We start from the raw sequence: 17289 nt of genomic DNA, 5'->3' as shown, positions 1-17289 counted from the left end.
TGGGGGTAGAAGAAAATGCAAGAGAAAGATTGCCAAACCAGTTCCTTCCTCGAGGTAATGACTTTGGCTCCTTGTTAAGCATTGCGATTTAGCATATCCAAATAAGTTGCTCTGTGCCATAGAGCAAATCATTATCATTATTAAGGTTTATATACCACCCTTCATCAAAAGATCTCAGGGCAGTTCACAGAATAAAATACAAGATAAATCACAAGTAGCCACCTCTCACCTGGCTGGTAGATGGAAGCCAGAGTTCTGAGTGAGAGAGCTGGAAGCTGGAAGAGACATGCCTTGCGCTGTGGACTTGGAGCTCCCCCTGGAAACCTAAAGAGGAGAGCAAGATGGGAGTGTTGCTGTGAGACCCTCCACCTTATGCTCAGTTTGTAAAGGTAAAAGTAAAGGGACCCTGACCATTAGGTCCAGTCGCGGATGACTCCGGGGTTGCGGCGCTCATCTCGCTTTACTGGCCGAGGGAGCTGCCGTTTGTCCACAGACAGCTTCTAGGTCAATTGGCCAGCATGACTAAGCCACTTCTGGTGAACCAGAGCAGCGCATGGAAACGCCATTTACCTTCCCGCCAGAGCGGTACCTATTTATCTACTTGCACTGTGTGCTTTTGAACTGCTAGGTTGGCAGGAGCAGGGACCAAGCAACGGGAGCTCACCCCGTCGCAGGGATTCAAACCACCGACCTTCCGATCAGCAAGCCCTAGGCTCTGTGGTTTAACCCTCAGCGCCACCTGTGTCCCATGCTCAGTTTGTATATAAGTATAAATAAAACCATGTCTCCTAAAGACACCACAGTCTCCACTGACCCTCATTCCAAGGAAAGTGAACACTGGGTAAGTGCAGGCACCCCTGGAATGTCTTGTTGTTGCTTGGATATTGGGGTGGCATGTAACAGCTGGCATCTCCAAACAGGGCTGTGACCCTAGGAGGGTCACTGTCAAGTCACTGTAGGCACTGCCAACCTAAACAGACTAATGATCTGACGGGATAAGGCAGCTTCCTGGTTTCTAGCCCTCATGTTGCTGCTTCCAATAAATAAATGACCCCAACCTGAAATGTCTGTAAAACAAATCCCAAATTCCATTGCATTTGGGGGGCAGGAAGGATTTAAGGCTGAACCCATTTTTACTATCTAGTGCTTCATGGCCATCTTCTGGTGTTTAGCTGCTCGTTTTTAAAGAAAAAACACAACAGCAGGTTGTAAGGACCATTCTAATGTGGTTTTCACACATTTGCCCGTTCCTCCGGAACTGCCGTCCTTTGTTCATGTGCATTTTTTGGAGAATCCAAACAATATCCTGATTCTGGTGCTTTATGAGTTGTCCTCACATATCCCCCCCCCCCAAGACCTGTTATGATAGAACACAACAAAAGCCGACTCATTAAAGGGCATTTTATACCTAATCAAAAAAACGCAGTACCACGTAGAGCAAAAACCCAAACCAATTCAACAAACAATGAATGCAATTCAAGACCAATTCATAGCGATTCAAATATCAGAAACAGGTACTGAGCACCAGCAGACCCCCCAAACCCTAAAGCTGTTGGAAATGTTGTACTGACTCCCAGTTTCTAGAACAGATGGAGATATATATATATATTTTTCCAGAGGTGCCACATATCAGTAGTGCATAGGGTCATAAGCAAAAATAGGTGGAGCAAGTGTACATTTCACATGTGTACAGCAGGGTAGCTTCTAACAACACACTTCCCCCACTCTCTCCCTCATCTAGGCAAACAATGAGCATTGTCAGAGCTCAAGGACACATTCCAGCCAGGCAGAAACACTCACCGAGGGTGCAAAGCAGAGCTGGTGGGGTGCATGGGTTGGGGGAGAAGGGGTGCGGTCTGAGGCAAGACTCTTGGGTTACTGCCTTACAGGGTTGTTGTGGAGATTAATTGTGGAGGGAGAGAACCACGTGCACCACTCTGAGCTCCTCGAAGAAAATGCTGGAATGTAAACGCAATTAATAAAATAACAATAAATAGGGGAGAAGTTGGGAGGGCTGCATTTGGCCCCTGACCCCAAGGGTTCCTATCTCAAACCGCTGCTCAGTTCAGATTTTCCAGAGTCTTTTCTGTCTGTTCGTTGGACGTGTAATTCTACAGGCCTGCCTGAGTTACATGCACACACAAATGTGTATACAGTATCGGCTACATGCCAGGTTAATCGCCATTGCTTCTCCCAAAGGATTCTGGGAATTGTTGAATGGGGGGGAGTTTCCCCTAACCCCATTGCTACCACTGTGGGCCCCACAATATCCTTGGACTGAGGAGACCTTTGTTAAATCCTTGAAGTGTAGTCAGTCCCTAGGTAAGAGTTTCAAGGGAGTGCGCACAAGGTAATGCGGAGAAAGGGGTTCAGTGTCCTCACCCGAACACCCATTTTAATCTGAAACTGAACCCAGAACCAGGCAGTCACACAAAGCAACAAATGTGGCTGCCCTCTCGCTTCCAGGTATGTGTTTGTTTAGATTGTTCGGCGTATTGACCTTTTTAGGCAAAAGGCCCACTCAAGGCGGCTTACGATACAGTAATGTAAAATGAGACAACAAAACAAAATGCAGCAACAATTGATCCAATTGCCAGCTGGAGCTGCTTGTTGTGACAGCCCGCCATGTGCCTGCCATCGCCACGTCCTGCACTGTACGCTCTCTGCTGTACACAAGCTCAGTGCCCTGGGATGGTCAGGAAACACTGCTCTTCCCCCATCCTTCCCATTCTGTTGGCGCCAGGTGGCTGGCCATAAATATATTCTGCAGACTCAGGGCATTGCATGAAACTTGCTTCATTGCAGGCACCTTGAGGGCCAGGTCTAAATTTGGCCAGGCACCGGGGTGGGAGGCAGGGGAGCTGAGATCAGGATGCTGTGGAATGAACTGAAGGCAATGTATGATCCCATATGCTCCAATTGGACCTGTTTAGTCATATTTCACACACAGAGAGGCACATACCCACTTCTTCTCCAAAAACAAGGAATTCCCAGCCAGTCACCTGCTTCCCCGAATAGCTAGATGTATTTATTTTTTACCATGATTTAGAAACCAATCACCCAGGATGTGCTAGTCTCATAGCGGTGTTGGTTTAACACCTGCCTGCTAAGTATAAATGCCGTGTACAGTATCTTTATCTGAATGATCGCATGCCCTCCAACATTTCTATGATGAAAATGGAGATGTCCTATTCCATCATCATCACCATCACCATCATTTTATGATTTATACCCTGCCCATGTGACTGGGTTGCCCCAGCCACTCTGGGCAGCTTTCAACATATATAAAAAACAATAAAACATTAAACATTTAAAAAATATTCCCTATACAGGGCTTCTTTCTTGTAATGTTTGTATAGTTACTCATTTCGCTGGCTCATACCTTCCAACATTTACCTGATGAAAATAAGAACAACCTAAGGAAAGGTGGGGCATGCCAGGATCAACTGGGATGGCTTCTGTAAATCCAGCACTGTCCCTAGAAAACAGGGACACTGGGAGGGTCTGATATCTAGATGTATTTATTTTTTTACCTAGGGCTGCCATACATCCAGGTTTTCCAGACATGTCCAGAAATTTTGCAGGAAAATGGCATCCGGGTGGATTTCCGGCAAATTGGCAAGATATCTGGAAAACCCAGACACATGAAAGGGGGGTGGTGTGTGTGTGTGTGTGTGTGTGTGTGTGTGTGTGTGTGTGTGTGTGAAAATTCAAAAAAGGCCAAAAATAAAAAAGCTCAACAGCATCTCATCCTCACAATGGCCAACCAGATTCCCCCAGGGAAGACCACAAGCATGGCCTGTGTGCAACACTGTTCTCCTTGTACTGGAGATCCCCAGAAACTGATATGCAGAGGCTGAGCTGCTCTTTAGTTGAATACAACCCTCAGTAATTACGGTGTGCGTGTTTTATTTATTTGTTTAAGGCATGGGTAGACAAACTAAGGCCCGGGGCCGGATGTGGCCCAATCACCTTCTAAATGCGGCCCATGGACGGTCCGGGAATCAGCATGTTTTTACATGAGTATAATGTGTCCTTTTATTTAAAATGCATCTCTGGGTTATTTGTAGGGCATACGAATTCATTCTTTATTTTTTTAAAAAAATATAGTCCGCCCCGCCCCCAAGGTCTGAGGGACAGCGGACCGGCCCCCTGCGGAAAAAGTTTTTTGAGCCCTGGTTTAAGGCATCTTTGTGCTGCTTAATCATTAGCATTTCAATGCAGTCATCATAAAAACAGAGATGGGATGTGTATGGGTATTCATAGAATCATAGAATCATAGATTTGGAAGAGACCACAAGGGCCATCGAGTCCAACCCCCTGCCAAGCAGGAAACACCATCAGAGCACTCCTGACATATGGTTGTCAAGCCTCTGCTTAAAGACCTCCAAAGGAGACTCCACCACACTCCTTGGCAGCAAATTCCACTGTTGAACAGTGGTATTCGGTGATTCAGCTGACCATTGCCATTGTGTTCCCCACAGACATTCACTGCCTGGTGTAACTCTCACTTGAGGAAGGCAGGAACGCAGATTGAGAACATTGAGGAAGATTTCCGGAATGGCCTGAAGCTCATGCTTCTGCTGGAGGTGATTTCAGGTATTATTAATAAAATAAAATAAAAGCTTTGGGGAGGGTGATGATCTGTGGAGCTGCCCAGGGGCAAGAAATGTGGAGCGGGGAGGTTGAGGCAAAATTTGCAAGCCACAGACACAATAAAAATTTTATCATTTGTTCAACTTCTGCCTAAGACTCCAAATCGCCAAGTGGCAGGATCTGCTACATTTAGTTGAAGTTAGCAATAGGTCTGTTGCAACCTCCTTTGTGATGTTTCATTTTGAAATCTTTAAGATAATATATTAGTTTCCTGTTGATGGTGTTGCTTTGAACGAATACTTTATATTTGACTCTCCATCGTCCTCCATCTTTCCTCCTCTTCCTCTTCTCCCCAAAGGTGAAAGGTTGCCAAAGCCAGATAAAGGGAAGATGCGCTTCCACAAGATCGCCAATGTCAACAAGGCACTAGACTTCATCGCCAGCAAGGGGGTCAAGCTGGTATCTATTGGTGCTGAGGGTGAGTGTCTTGTTTGGGAACTCATTCCAGGGGGCTGGAGATGTAACACTAAAAGCCTGGTTTGTAGTGCATGCTAAGCACATCTCTGGGGCGTGCAGTGCTCTAAGAGCCAGGAGTAGCCAACATGGTGCTATCCAGATGTTGTTTTCCAACTCCCATCATCCCCAGCCAGCACGGCCAATGATCATGGATGCTGAAGAACAGGTGTGCATGGGGATGAGGTCGTTCCTCAGGTTAAGCTGTTGAGGGCTTTAAATGCTAAAAGTGAAAGCTTGAACAGCATATTGGCAACCAGTACAGCCCTCTGAGCAGATGGATGTCCCACTCAACAATGCTACCTTTATAGGTTAAAGTAAATTGCAAGGTCCCCTTCAAGGATCTGTACTAGAACTGGTACGATTTAGCTTATTCATAAACAATCTGGAGTCAGGGTGAGCAATGGGTAAAGGAGTGGATAGTACCAAATTATTCAGCCTGGCAAAACTCAGTCAGGCTGCCAAGAGCTCCTGAAGGATGCAGGCAAATGGACCACAAGAAGGCAGCCAAAACAAAATTAGGATCAGTAAATAAAATGCACTGGAGCAATGAAATCCCAACATAACATTTACATGGACAGGGGCTGAACTGGCTGTATAACTCCTGCATGTTGCTTGCTTCCAGCAACTGATATTCAGAGATACACTTTATCTGAACTTGGAGGCTCAGTTTAGCTATCATTGCTGCTAACAGAGCCACAGATAGGCCTCCTCCTGAATTTGCTTTAGTTGTTGGGTCTCTGGGCCCCAAAGTGGTACATAAATAAGCCCAAGAATTACTGAATCCAGACTTGCTCTCCAGATGTTTTGGACAGACATCCTTCCCCAGTTTGTGCCCCCACAGAAGGAGATTATATCTCCAAACATGTTTGGAATCCCTTTGGTGAAAATCCATGTCTCATTTGTGCAGTTTTGTTGACACTGTGGTTCTCTAAGCTCCCTCCATCCCCTCCTTCTTTTCCAGAAATCGTGGATGGGAACCTGAAGATGACTCTGGGCATGATCTGGACAATCATCCTTCGATTTGCCATCCAGGACATCTCGGTGGAAGGTGAACACAAGGGCACACAAGCCCCTCGCGGCATCCCGGCCTGCTTTTTTTAAGGGAAGAGCTGTTGGCTCGCTTGCCACCTGGGTTCAGTCCCCAGTGGCATCTGCCAGTCAGTGTAGACCATACTAAGCCAGACAGACCAAGGGTCTAACTCAGTACAATGCAGCTTCCAATTCTCCTAGGACCCAAGTGGAAGAGGGAACAGGACCAGCTTAGAGTCTCATAGTCCTTTTTGCCATGCTCCTCACTGCCCTTTCCCTTGTCCTCTTCTTTCTGACTGCAATATGCGCTGCTGCCCAGAGGGAGCAAGCAGGGAAGGTAGAGACAGTGGCTTCTGCTTCTCTCACTCTGGCCTCTGCTCAGAAAAGGGAGCAACAACACCCAGGCAGATCAGCAGCCAGGCCAGAATGGGGAGCCTGCTACTCTGGAGTGCCCCCCCCCAGGCAGCTGACCAACAATGACAGTCTTTGGTGCTAGTCTCCCCACCCCCCTCAATTGCAGAAGGCCCCAAAGCTCAACTCCCAGCACCACCAGTTAAATCTGCCATGTGTCAGGTGATGGGAAAGGGTGTCCTTTGCTGGGAATCCTGAAAAGCCACTGGCAATGGGAATGGGCCGCCCTGCAATAGGTGGGCAGGCTGGCATGGCTTAGTGGTGCTGGAGCAAGTGCATTGCAGAAAGGTGTAATGATGGGAAAGAAGAAGAAGAAGAGTTTGGATTTGATATCCCGCTTTATCACTACCCTAAGGAGTCTCAAAGCGGCTAACAATCTCCTTTCCCTTCCTCCCCCACAACAAACACTCTGTGAGGTGAGTGGGGCTGAGAGACTTCAGAGAAGTGTGACTGGCCCAAGGTCACCCAGCAGCTGCATGTGGAGGAGCGGGGATGCAAACCCGGTTCCCCAGATTACGAGTCCACCGCTCTGAACCACTACACCACACTGGCTGAGACTTTGGCTGAGACTTTGGAGAGTTGCTGTCAGTCGATAGTAGAAAATGCCATCTACTCTGAGCAGACAAGAGTAGGCAAGAGCCAGTGTCCCTGCTGGGCATCAAAGGAACTCTTGGGTCTTACCCAGCGCAGAGGGTCCATTGCCTGAGCCTTCTTTCCTTCCTTCCTTTCCAGAAACCTCAGCCAAGGAGGGGCTACTGCTGTGGTGCCAGAGGAAGACTGCTCCCTACCGGAATGTCAACGTGCAAAACTTCCACATCAGGTATAAAGCAAGGGAGGGGGAGGGGGGGTCACACACAATTTGAGCTGCATTAATTGTTTGCTACAAGTGCACAGGCTGTGCATAGCAAAAGAGGGTTTGAGCGACAAGATTTCTATGCAGCCAGGATGCAAGAAGAGGAGGAGGAATAAGAAGAATAGAATCATAGGATTGTAGAGTTGGAAGGTACGCCAAGGGTCATCTAGTCCAACCCCCTGCGATGCGAGGATCTCAGCCAAAGCATCACTGGCAGGTGCTTTTATTTGACAAATAAAATTATGGCTAATATTTGTTGAATTGGATTTCTTGCCCACCCTTCCCAGGGCAGCTTACAGCAATAAAACACATAACTATGAAACAAATACAATAGTTACAATGGCAGAACAAGAAAAAGTGTAAAATAATTCAAATGAAAAGCAATTCTGTATATAAACAAACCCAAATATTTTAAAAACCCTTCCATATATAAAAACAGAGCTAAGGCAGCAGAGCCATGGGACTCTTAATCTCAGGGCTGAGGGTTCAAACCCCATGTTGGGCAAAAAGATTCCTGCCTTGCAGGGGGTTGGACTAGATGACCCTCGTGGTCCCTTCCAGCTCTACAATTCTATGATTCTATGGCACTTGCCTGATAGGTTAATGGGAGGGGGGTGTTGCAGGGATTAAATGAGGAGGCGGACCATCTGCACTACCCTGAGGTACTCAGATGAAAAATGCCGGATAAAAATGCAACAAAATTAATAAATAAACTTTCTGTTTGCCAAAGACAGAATTCCCTAAAGGAAAACGGGGTGGGATTGGGGTGGGGGGGCAGTCAGGGCTTTGTCCCTGGTTCCGTTCAGTGTGAGGAGCCTCTCCCAGTTCCCAGTTCTGCCTGCTTTGAGGCAAAAGAGCTTTTGCAGAACCCCAACTCTGCAATAGGGATATTTAAACATAAATAAATACACCTACCAGCTGGATTCAGCATTTGTTTGCCTGACTGTTGGCTTGAAACTGATGCAGCACAGCTCCCTGGCATGGAGGAACAACACCAGAGCTGGGTGCCAAAAGGGACTTAGCTCCTAGGCTAATTTCCTGCAACCAGCCTCCTCTGCCCAGAGGGCAACAGGGCCAATGTTCCTGCAGGAAGAAGGAAGCCAGTTCTGGCCAGGGGACCCCCTTGCTCAGCCCGAGGGCCACATTCCTTTCAGGGCAACCTTCTGAGGGCCATGTAGGGCAGACCCAGAGGCAAATGTGGCTGGAGCATTGGATGAATATTATTATTATTATTATTATTATTATTATTATTATTATTATTATTAAAATTTCTATGCCGCCTTTCATCTGAGGGCGGTTTACAATATATATTTTTAAAAATGCATAACATAATGACAAAGATTCCAGTTACAGATAGGTAGCCGTGTTGGTCTGCCATAGTCAAAATAAAAAAATTCCTTCCTGTAGCACTTCAGGTATCTGAAGAAGTGTGCATGCACACGAAAGCTTATACCAAGAACTAACTTAGTTGGTCTTTAAGGTGCTACAGGAAGGATTTTTTTTATTTTGATAATGACAAAGAAAAACAGTGTCCTCTTCCTACAGCTTAAAAAAGACCATCAATTGTTTAATTAGCCAAAGGCATAGGAGAAGAATAAAGTTTTTGCCTGGTGCCTAAAGATATGTAGGGACACATTTCAGCCAGGCAAAAGCATCCCAGGAAGGCGCAAAGCAGGCCTGTTGAGGGACGTGGTTTGGGGAGAGTTCCCAGGGCCGCATAGAGAGGCCTGGAGGGCCGCATCCGTTCCCTGAGCCTGAGGTTCCACTCCTCTCTATGGACTAGATTTGCTCCTTCCGCAATGTCTGCTTCTGTTCCTCCCTTTTCCTCTTCATTTGCACCCTGTGCCTTTCCATACCTGTATGGGGCAGCTGCCATTTCTCTGACAAAGGATGTTGGACCAAAGCTGGAGGCCACCCAGACCCAGCTGAAGAGACCCAGGACTCACTCATTCACTCTTTCCCTCTTCTCTCTCCATGCCCATGTGCTGCCCACCAGCTGGAAGGATGGCCTGGCACTCTGCGCCCTGATCCACAGGCACCGCCCTGACCTCATTGACTACGCCAAGCTCAGAAAGGTGCTGTCTTCCTCTTGCGTCTTCCTGGCTGCGCCCATTCCTTTCAGGCTCTCTGAGCCAGTGTGGTGTAGTGGTTAAGAGCGGTAGTCTCCTAATCTGGGGAACCGGGTTCGCGTCTCCGCTCCTCCACATGCAGCTGCTGGGTGACCTTGGGCCAGTCACACTTCCTTGAAGTCTCTCAGCCCCACTCACCTCACAGAGTGTTTGTTGTGGGGGAGGAAGGGAAAGGAGATTGTTAGCCGCTTTGAGACTCCTTAAAGGGAGTGAAAGGCGGGATATCAAATCCAAACTCTTCTTCTTCTTCTTCTGCTTGCGATCTGTGCGGTGTCTGCTGGCATCTTTGTCCTTGAGTCAACCTGTGATTTCCAGTACCCGCCCCCCTGCCCCGCCAATCACCCAGCTAGAGCAAATAGGACTCTCCTTGTGGCGCTCATTGCCAGCAATCTGACCCCTGTGTGTCTGGGCCCAAAGACCCACTGCTTCGTCCCTGTCCACCATTATGGTGGGGATTTTGCTAAGGGTGTAGCTCAGTGGCTGAGAGTCTGCTTTGCATGCAGAAGATTGTAGGTTCAGTTCTTGGTGTCACCAGTTTAACAGATGAGGTAGAAACGGGGAAGACCCTTCTCTGCTCAAGACCCTGGAGAGCTGCCGCCTATCAGAGGAGATGGAGACTGGTCTTGACAGATAGAGTCTCAGCAGCACAAAGCAGCTTTTCATACCTGTAGCAAGTTCAGCATGAGCAGCAATAAGTAGTGTCTCAGTTAGGAGCTGTCCACCTTCTGACTCATCCTCACCTGTAACCCTGCCAGCTACTCCCTGCCATGGTGTAGCGATTCGTTCTGAGCAACTGTGTCTGTCTGTCCACAGGATGACCCCATTGGGAATCTCAACACAGCCTTTGAGGTGGCTGAGAAGTATCTGGATATCCCTAAGATGCTGGATGCCGAAGGTGAGGAGCCAGGCACCGTGTGTGTGTTTGTGTTTGAGTGAGAGAGTTGGAAGGGACCCTGAGGATCCTCTAGTCCACAGTTTCAAAAACCTGGGTAGCCAGCTGTTTTTGGACTACAACTCCCATCATCCTTAGCTAGCAGGACCAATGGTCGGAGATTATGGGAACTGTGGTCCAAAAGCAGCTGGATACCCAAGTCTGGGAAACCCTGCTCTAATCCAACCCCCTGCAATGTAGGAATATGCAGGAATATGTCCCATATGGGAATCAAACCTGAAACCTTGGTGTTATCAGCAGCATGCTCTAACCAACAGAGAGAGAGAGAGGTTTAGGGATGAAGGGTGATGAAATGGGTCTGAAGTGGGATAAGCACCTGTCTTTTGTAAGGGAGGCAAATCAGCCTCCCAAAGGGCTCAAGAGCAAATTAAGACTTATCTTCGCCAGACCCATCTGCTATGCCAAACCCCGCTCTGGTTTCTGCTGGACCTGCTTGCAAGCCACAGGCCAGGTAGCCTTCTTCTGAAGTGCCTGCTCTATTTTTAAAAAAATTTGGTAAAGTTTTTTTTATTTTATCATATATATAAAACAGAGAGAGTAGTTATAGCAGCAGATGAAAATTATAAATTGAGAAACAAGACCATAAAATAAGCACATAAAATAAGTGCTGTTACACATGGGTTAAATAACCAACCCCAAGTCATGATAGAAAAAAGTGAAAATTAAAGTTGTATTCTCGTAAAGTGCTGTTTTATATTAGTGCCATTTGATTGCCAAGTATTGTCCCAGATTTGTCAGGCTTTTGATAAGGGTTGTCATTAAAATGATGCCAAATCATATAAAAAGCATCTGAAAGTGAGCATAGAATCACAGAATTGTAGAGTTGGAAGGGACCACAAGAGTCATCTAGTCCAACCCTCTGCAATGCAGGGATCTTTCTCCCAGCTTGGGGCTCGAACCTACAACCCTGAGCTTAAGTCTCAGCTCTACCAACTGAGCTCTCTTGCCCTTGTCGAAATATCAAATTAAGAGTGATTTTTCTCCATTGTAGCTGTATTCCAGAGCGAGTGGTACCTAGCGTTCAGTGTAAGATTTTGGGCTGTTTTCCTTTGAATTGTAATTACCATTTTGAACTGCCAGGGTTGTATTTAAGACCAATTCTCTTGGCAATGTATCCCCATTTGCGCCATCAACACAATTCAGCAGCATTAGCGAGTAGCCCTCTCTACTGAGCGCCTCGCTGCTCTCCTCCTTCAGCTTTTGTCTTCTTCCCACAGATATTGTCAACACCCCCAAACCGGACGAGAAAGCCATCATGACCTACGTCTCCTGCTTCTACCACGCCTTTGCAGGGGCAGAGCAGGTAAGCAAAAAGAAGCGGTAGCAGCATTTCCCCCTGGGTCTACATATCTGCAGCAGAGAACTATGCTAGCCCAGTTCCTTCTTCCTTTTAGAATCAGTGAATTGGGGGTCTTCTATGACAACCCACTGCTCAGTGCAGGATGCATCTAAAGCATCCCTAACAGGCCGCCATCAAGACACAGCATAACTGCCTCCAGCAAAGGAGAGCTCACCCTCTCTCAAGGCAGCCTGCATCAGTGGTTGGACAGCTATTACTCTTAGGAAATTTGTATCGAAGTTTGCTTGAAATCTACTTCGCTGAATTTTTTACCCATTGGTTCCAGTCTTGCCTTCTGGAGCCAAAGATGATGGTATTGATGGATTTAATGGTGGTGGTAGCAGTTTGAGCTATGGACCACAAACATGAGACAAAATATTTGATTATCAAGACAGCTTGGGGAAAGGTTAGGGCTCTATGAAAGAGCATCTGCTTGGCATGCAGAAGGTCCTGAGTTTAATCCCCGGCATCTCCATGTGTGGCTGGGAGAGTCTCCTGCCTGAAACCTTAGAGAGCTGCTGCCAGTCAGTGTAGGTAATACTGAGCTAGGTGAACACAGTATAAGGCATCTTCCTGTGTTCTAGCCACAACATATTTATATACATGCACAACAGACCGTGCCTTTTAAAATAAGACTATAGCAAAATCCACAATCAAAAATAGTTTTAAAATAGCAGATAAAAACAATACAGCCAATTATAGAGTCCGAATTAAATAATTTCAATGGGACGTCCCATGTTCTGGATTTCAAGAGCTAATGTCCATCATTTATTTTCTGCTTTATTACTTCCAAGTTTTCCAATCCTGTTATTGACCATCCTCCCCTCTCAGTCAGTCAGTCGCTGGTATAACTCTCTATCGTGTTTTAACAATTCTATATTTCTATAATCACATAGGAGGCAAATTTTCGCACCATGGGAAGTTTTTAAAGCTCTGAATGCCCTGGCATGTCTGTCACTTGATGCCCACCAACTCCCGGTCTAATCTAGATGATCTCTTTATGCTTCCTCCCTGCCCACAGCTCTTTGGTGTTGTTATTTACTATTCCCATTTCTAACCAGCAAGTGCATTTCTCTTCCAGGCTGAGACGGCAGCTAACAGGATCTGCAAGGTGCTTGCTGTCAATCAAGAGAATGAAAAACTGATGCAGGAGTACGAGAAGCTGGCCAGCGAGGTATCTTGAAACTACCCGTGCGGAAGTCCCCAAAAGCAATGCCCCTTTGACATCTCCAGGCCAATACCTTCCTACCAAGAAACAGAGCACTGAACTCAGAAGCAGAATTCCTGGGTTCGGCTCACAGGACCCAACCTGTCCCAGCATTTAATGCTTGTTTGCTTACTTCCCTTGAAGCTTTCGTGGGTCGGTGGGAGGGGAATCACAGATCCACACTTGCACTGCTGTTGCATCCAAGTTGGGTCATGGCAGCAGCCCAAAGATATGGTAAAAGATTAAGACGTCGGCCCCCAAAATGGTTGTTTGGGCTAAAGGTGGGCTTCTAGGTCTCAGGAGGTTGGCAGTATACAGGACAGCATGTCTCGATTCCGCAGCCCCAAACAGCCAACTAAGGCCACCTTCTGTTTCTTCCCGGTCAGCTCCTGGAATGGATCCGGCGCACCATCCCATGGCTGGAGAACCGCGTGCCAGAGAAGAGCATGAGCGCCATGCAGCGCAAGCTGGAGGACTTCCGGGACTACCGGCGCGTGCACAAGCCCCCCCGCGTGCAGGAGAAATGCCAGCTGGAGATCAACTTCAACACTTTGCAGACAAAACTGCGCCTCAGCAACCGCCCGGCCTTCATGCCCTCCGAGGGGAAGATGGTCTCTGTAAGTCATGGGGTGGCAGGTGGGCATAGGGCAGGTGGGGGGGATGAGAAACAAAGCTCCCCAGAAGATGGCTGAAATAAAACCATCCTTGCTTGCCAGTCTAAAAAAGCAAAAGCAGGGACAGGGCCAGTCTTCCCTTGGGAGGCTGTTCCAAGTGAAAGCTAGTCAATTGGATCTTAATTAAGCTTGGGGGTCCCAGTGGAGACAGTAAACTGTGTCCAAGGGAGTGGAAAGTGGTTTGAGGTGGGGGGGGGTCATTCCATTGATTCCCAACAAAGCAGGCAAAAACTTGGCTCACGAGGGAAGGGAAAGTTAAGAATCAGGCCCAGGGGCCAGATCCAGTTCCCTACCCTGCTCGGCACAAGCAGGTATTGTAAGGTTTTGAAACCTTTCTGTTTAACAGAGGCTAAAAATTGGGGTGAGTGCACACACTCCTGGTCCCCAACCAGGTGTCCATTGAGCCAGGGGGTGTCAAGAGTGGGCACAGATGTGTCTGTAGGCTATGAGCCCAAGTGCCAGGGAGGATCTCTTTCCCAGGTTTCTCCCTGGGCACCAGCTCCTGGTGGGCACAGCTGCAGGCCCTGCCACTTCGAGGGGAGATTCGAATAGCTGTAGAGTTGGAAGGGACCGTGAGGGTTCATCCAGTCCAACCTCCTGCAATGCAGGACTCGAACCCACGACTCTGAGATTAAGGAGCCTCATGCTCTACCAACTGAGCTAGGCTGAAGCTGCCCTGTGTTTGCCTGCAGGATATTGCAAATGCCTGGAAGGGGCTGGAGCAGGTTGAGAAAGGCTATGAGGAATGGCTGCTGACCGAGATCAGGCGCCTGGAGCGCCTGGACCACCTGGCTGAGAAATTTAAGCAGAAAGCCACCCTGCACGAGACCTGGACCAGAGGTAACCTGCCCGCAATTGAGCCCCTCCCTCTATTCCAGGGGCAGGAAACTGCTTTTATATCAAGGGTTCCATTCCCTTGGGGAAAACCTTTTGGAACTACATGCCAGGGGTAGGTGGGGCCAAAAGTAGGCGGGGCCAGAGCTTTCTGCCTCCCAATCCACTATCCTCCCCCATACATTCTCTTTCACGTGTTTTTTAAGCCTAATTATGGGTAGATTTTCAGGACAGTAGTGTTGAAGTAAGTGTAGCGAAAACACAGCTAAGAAGCTCGAATCGTATATATGACTGACTCCCTTCTTTGGAAATTAAACCGATGCCCAGACTTTAACATTCAAAAGCTTCCCTTGCAGAAAATTATACAGATAAATTAAAACATAATGTTTTCAGTTAGGCCACACCTTGCAGCTCCTATGAGAGATTTCAACTTTTTGCCTTCTCCTGCAGCTTTGCTCCCTTTTCTTTCAAGCAGAGAAGAAGCGCTCCAACCCTCTATTCAACTTAGCAGTGTTCACATTGGATACTAAAACACAATCATCTTGCTTCACATAAAACAGAGCCTCTCCTTCACTAGATACCTCCAATGTGATCAGTGTTAGCCAATCTCATAAGAAATACTAGAGCGCTCTAGAATCCAGTTACCAAACAATCAAATTTAATCACATGGTAATAAATTACGGTACTTAATGAGTAGTGGCAGGATTCACCTACCTCTTCCCAAAAGTTAGTGAAAGGTTCTCTTCTCACTTGGGGGAGCAGGGGGTCTGTGGGGGAGGGTTGGGGCCTAAGAGGAGAGGTCACAAGGCAGATCCAAAGGCGGAGATCCCCTCTCCTCCTGTGCCCATCCCACTCTTCATGTTCCACTCTTCGTTGCTCTGCTCCTGGCCCAGCCTCTCACCCCAGCTCTGCTTCCTCCCACCGCAGGGAAGGAGGAGATGCTCTCACAGAAGGACTACGAATCGGCATCTCTGTATGAGATCAGAGCCCTGATGCGCAAGCACGAGGCCTTTGAAAGCGACTTGGCCGCCCACCAGGACCGTGTGGAGCAGATCGCAGCCATCGCGCAGGAACTCAAGTGGGTGCCGAGGAGAGAGAACATTGCCCTTTCCCCCTTGAGATGAAAGTTGGGTGCTAGTCGAGGGGTCCTGGCTGCTCCCACTTCAACCCTTGGCCACCACCCCCAACCTCGCACTTCCTGAAGGCTGGAAGTTCATGGCTCATTTCTTGTGTGGGACTGGCATAGCAATACATCTATTGCATGTCTGTCAGAATCCCAGGGATGTCTGATTTCATTGGGGTGGAAAGGAGAGGAGAGGAAACTCCAAATCTTGACTCACCTAAGAAAAGCCCATCTGTCCCAGCATCAGGTTCTCACAGTGGCCAACCAGATGTCTCTTTGAGGAAGCCTGCATGAGCACAGCAGAAACTCTCTCCACTTGTACCCAGGACTATTTTTCTAGAAAAAGAGGTGCTGGAACTCAACATGAACACCTCCCTTGTTCTCTTATAATGGCAATGTTGTCCACCTTAGAGGTACCAGAACTGAGTTCTGGAGAATTGCAACTGAAAAAAGGCCTGGTTATACCCAGCAACCAAATGCACTGGGTTCCACCCAAATTTGGGGGACCCTGGCAAGCATGTGTGATGTCATACAGTGGGAAGAGACCCGTTGCAGCTGCAGGTAGACCTGGCAGGGCCTGTCGTAGCTGTGGGAAGGCCCAGCGGAGCACACTGCAAATCACAGAATATTGTGGGAGCCCAGCCCCCTCCTTGAAAATGGGGGGGGGCTCAGCCCGCTGACCCAGATGACACCCCTGCCAGCAACTAGTATTTGAAAGGTCATCAACAAAAACTCCTGTGATTGTGAGGATCTGTTAAGAAAGGTTGACTCTTTGTGGAGTTTTAACTTCAGCAGGGGGTCCCCTCTTTTCAACTTCTCATACAATCCTTTTTTGGTGAAGTTTGGGAAGAGCTGCAAGAATTTAAAAAGAGAGTCTTTGGAGGGCCTCCAGAGGTCCCTCATCCTTCTCTTAAACGACTGCTGAGATTCTCAGGTTGCAGAATGCTTGTCTTGCCAGCCCCACAAATGTTCAAGCCTCCTTGGCCTTTTTTAATTTCACTATTGTGCTCCATTGAAAGACAACCTTGGTGTGAGCAATAATGGGTTCTATGCTTAAAGTGGTCACATAGTTTTCCTGTTGCATGGCCTTTGGGTGGCTGATTTCCCATTTGTCGCGGTCCCTTGGCTGTGGTGAAGTCAGCCTCCTCTTGTGGGTGGGTGATTGGGAAAGGAAAGGTGTCCATTCTGATGCTCTCCTGCGGGTGGGGAAGCCCATAGCCTCAGCTATGCACCCCTAATCCTTGTGGCCCATCACTACAGTGAGCTGGACTACCACGACGCAGCCTCTGTGAACTCCCGCTGCCAGGCCATCTGTGACCAGTGGGACACCCTGGGGACACTCACTCAGAAGAGGAGAGATGCCCTGGAGGTGAGGAAAGGGGCGCTGGCAGGATTTGGTCCCTTCTTCTTCAGTATGAGGGAGGTGACTTTATTCTCTGATCCTCACCTTCTTTCCTCTCCTTGCCACCCAGCGTGTGGAGAAGCTGCTGGAGACCATTGACCAGCTGTACCTGGAGTTCGCCAAGAGAGCTGCCCCCTTCAACAACTGGATGGACGGGGCCATTGAGGACCTTCAGGACATGTTCATTGTGCACAGCATTGAAGAGATCCAGGTGAGGCGCATCA

General features: G+C 48.0%; 1 protein-coding gene and 1 long non-coding RNA gene across 2 annotated transcripts in view; one reads left to right on the top strand and one right to left on the bottom strand.

The window, feature by feature from the left end:
* Positions 1–17289, top strand: part of ACTN3 (actinin alpha 3) — a 41679-nt gene that overhangs the window by 16661 nt on the left and 7729 nt on the right. Inside the window, exons 2-14 of the mRNA XM_082202884.1 lie at positions 4485–4599; positions 4955–5074; positions 6074–6160; positions 7285–7372; positions 9402–9480; positions 10348–10429; positions 11704–11789; positions 12907–12999; positions 13419–13649; positions 14399–14546; positions 15468–15618; positions 16924–17032; positions 17136–17276. Of these exons, the coding sequence (XP_082059010.1) occupies positions 4485–4599; positions 4955–5074; positions 6074–6160; positions 7285–7372; positions 9402–9480; positions 10348–10429; positions 11704–11789; positions 12907–12999; positions 13419–13649; positions 14399–14546; positions 15468–15618; positions 16924–17032; positions 17136–17276 (1530 nt within the window). The remainder of the gene's footprint in view (positions 1–4484; positions 4600–4954; positions 5075–6073; positions 6161–7284; positions 7373–9401; positions 9481–10347; positions 10430–11703; positions 11790–12906; positions 13000–13418; positions 13650–14398; positions 14547–15467; positions 15619–16923; positions 17033–17135; positions 17277–17289) is intronic.
* LOC309520954 lies at positions 230–16915 on the bottom strand. Its single transcript, XR_014214488.1, has 3 exons — positions 15881–16915; positions 1801–1958; positions 230–324 (listed from the first exon to the last, which is right to left on the bottom strand). It is a non-coding gene; the product is annotated as an uncharacterized lncRNA (long non-coding RNA).

The sequence above is a fragment of the Podarcis vaucheri genome (genome assembly GCF_965113315.1).
Source record: "Podarcis vaucheri genome assembly, chromosome: 16".
Classification (NCBI taxonomy): Eukaryota; Metazoa; Chordata; class Lepidosauria; order Squamata; family Lacertidae; genus Podarcis; species Podarcis vaucheri.
Note: the sequence above shows the minus strand (reverse complement) of the source record. Positions and strands in the feature narration are given on the sequence as shown.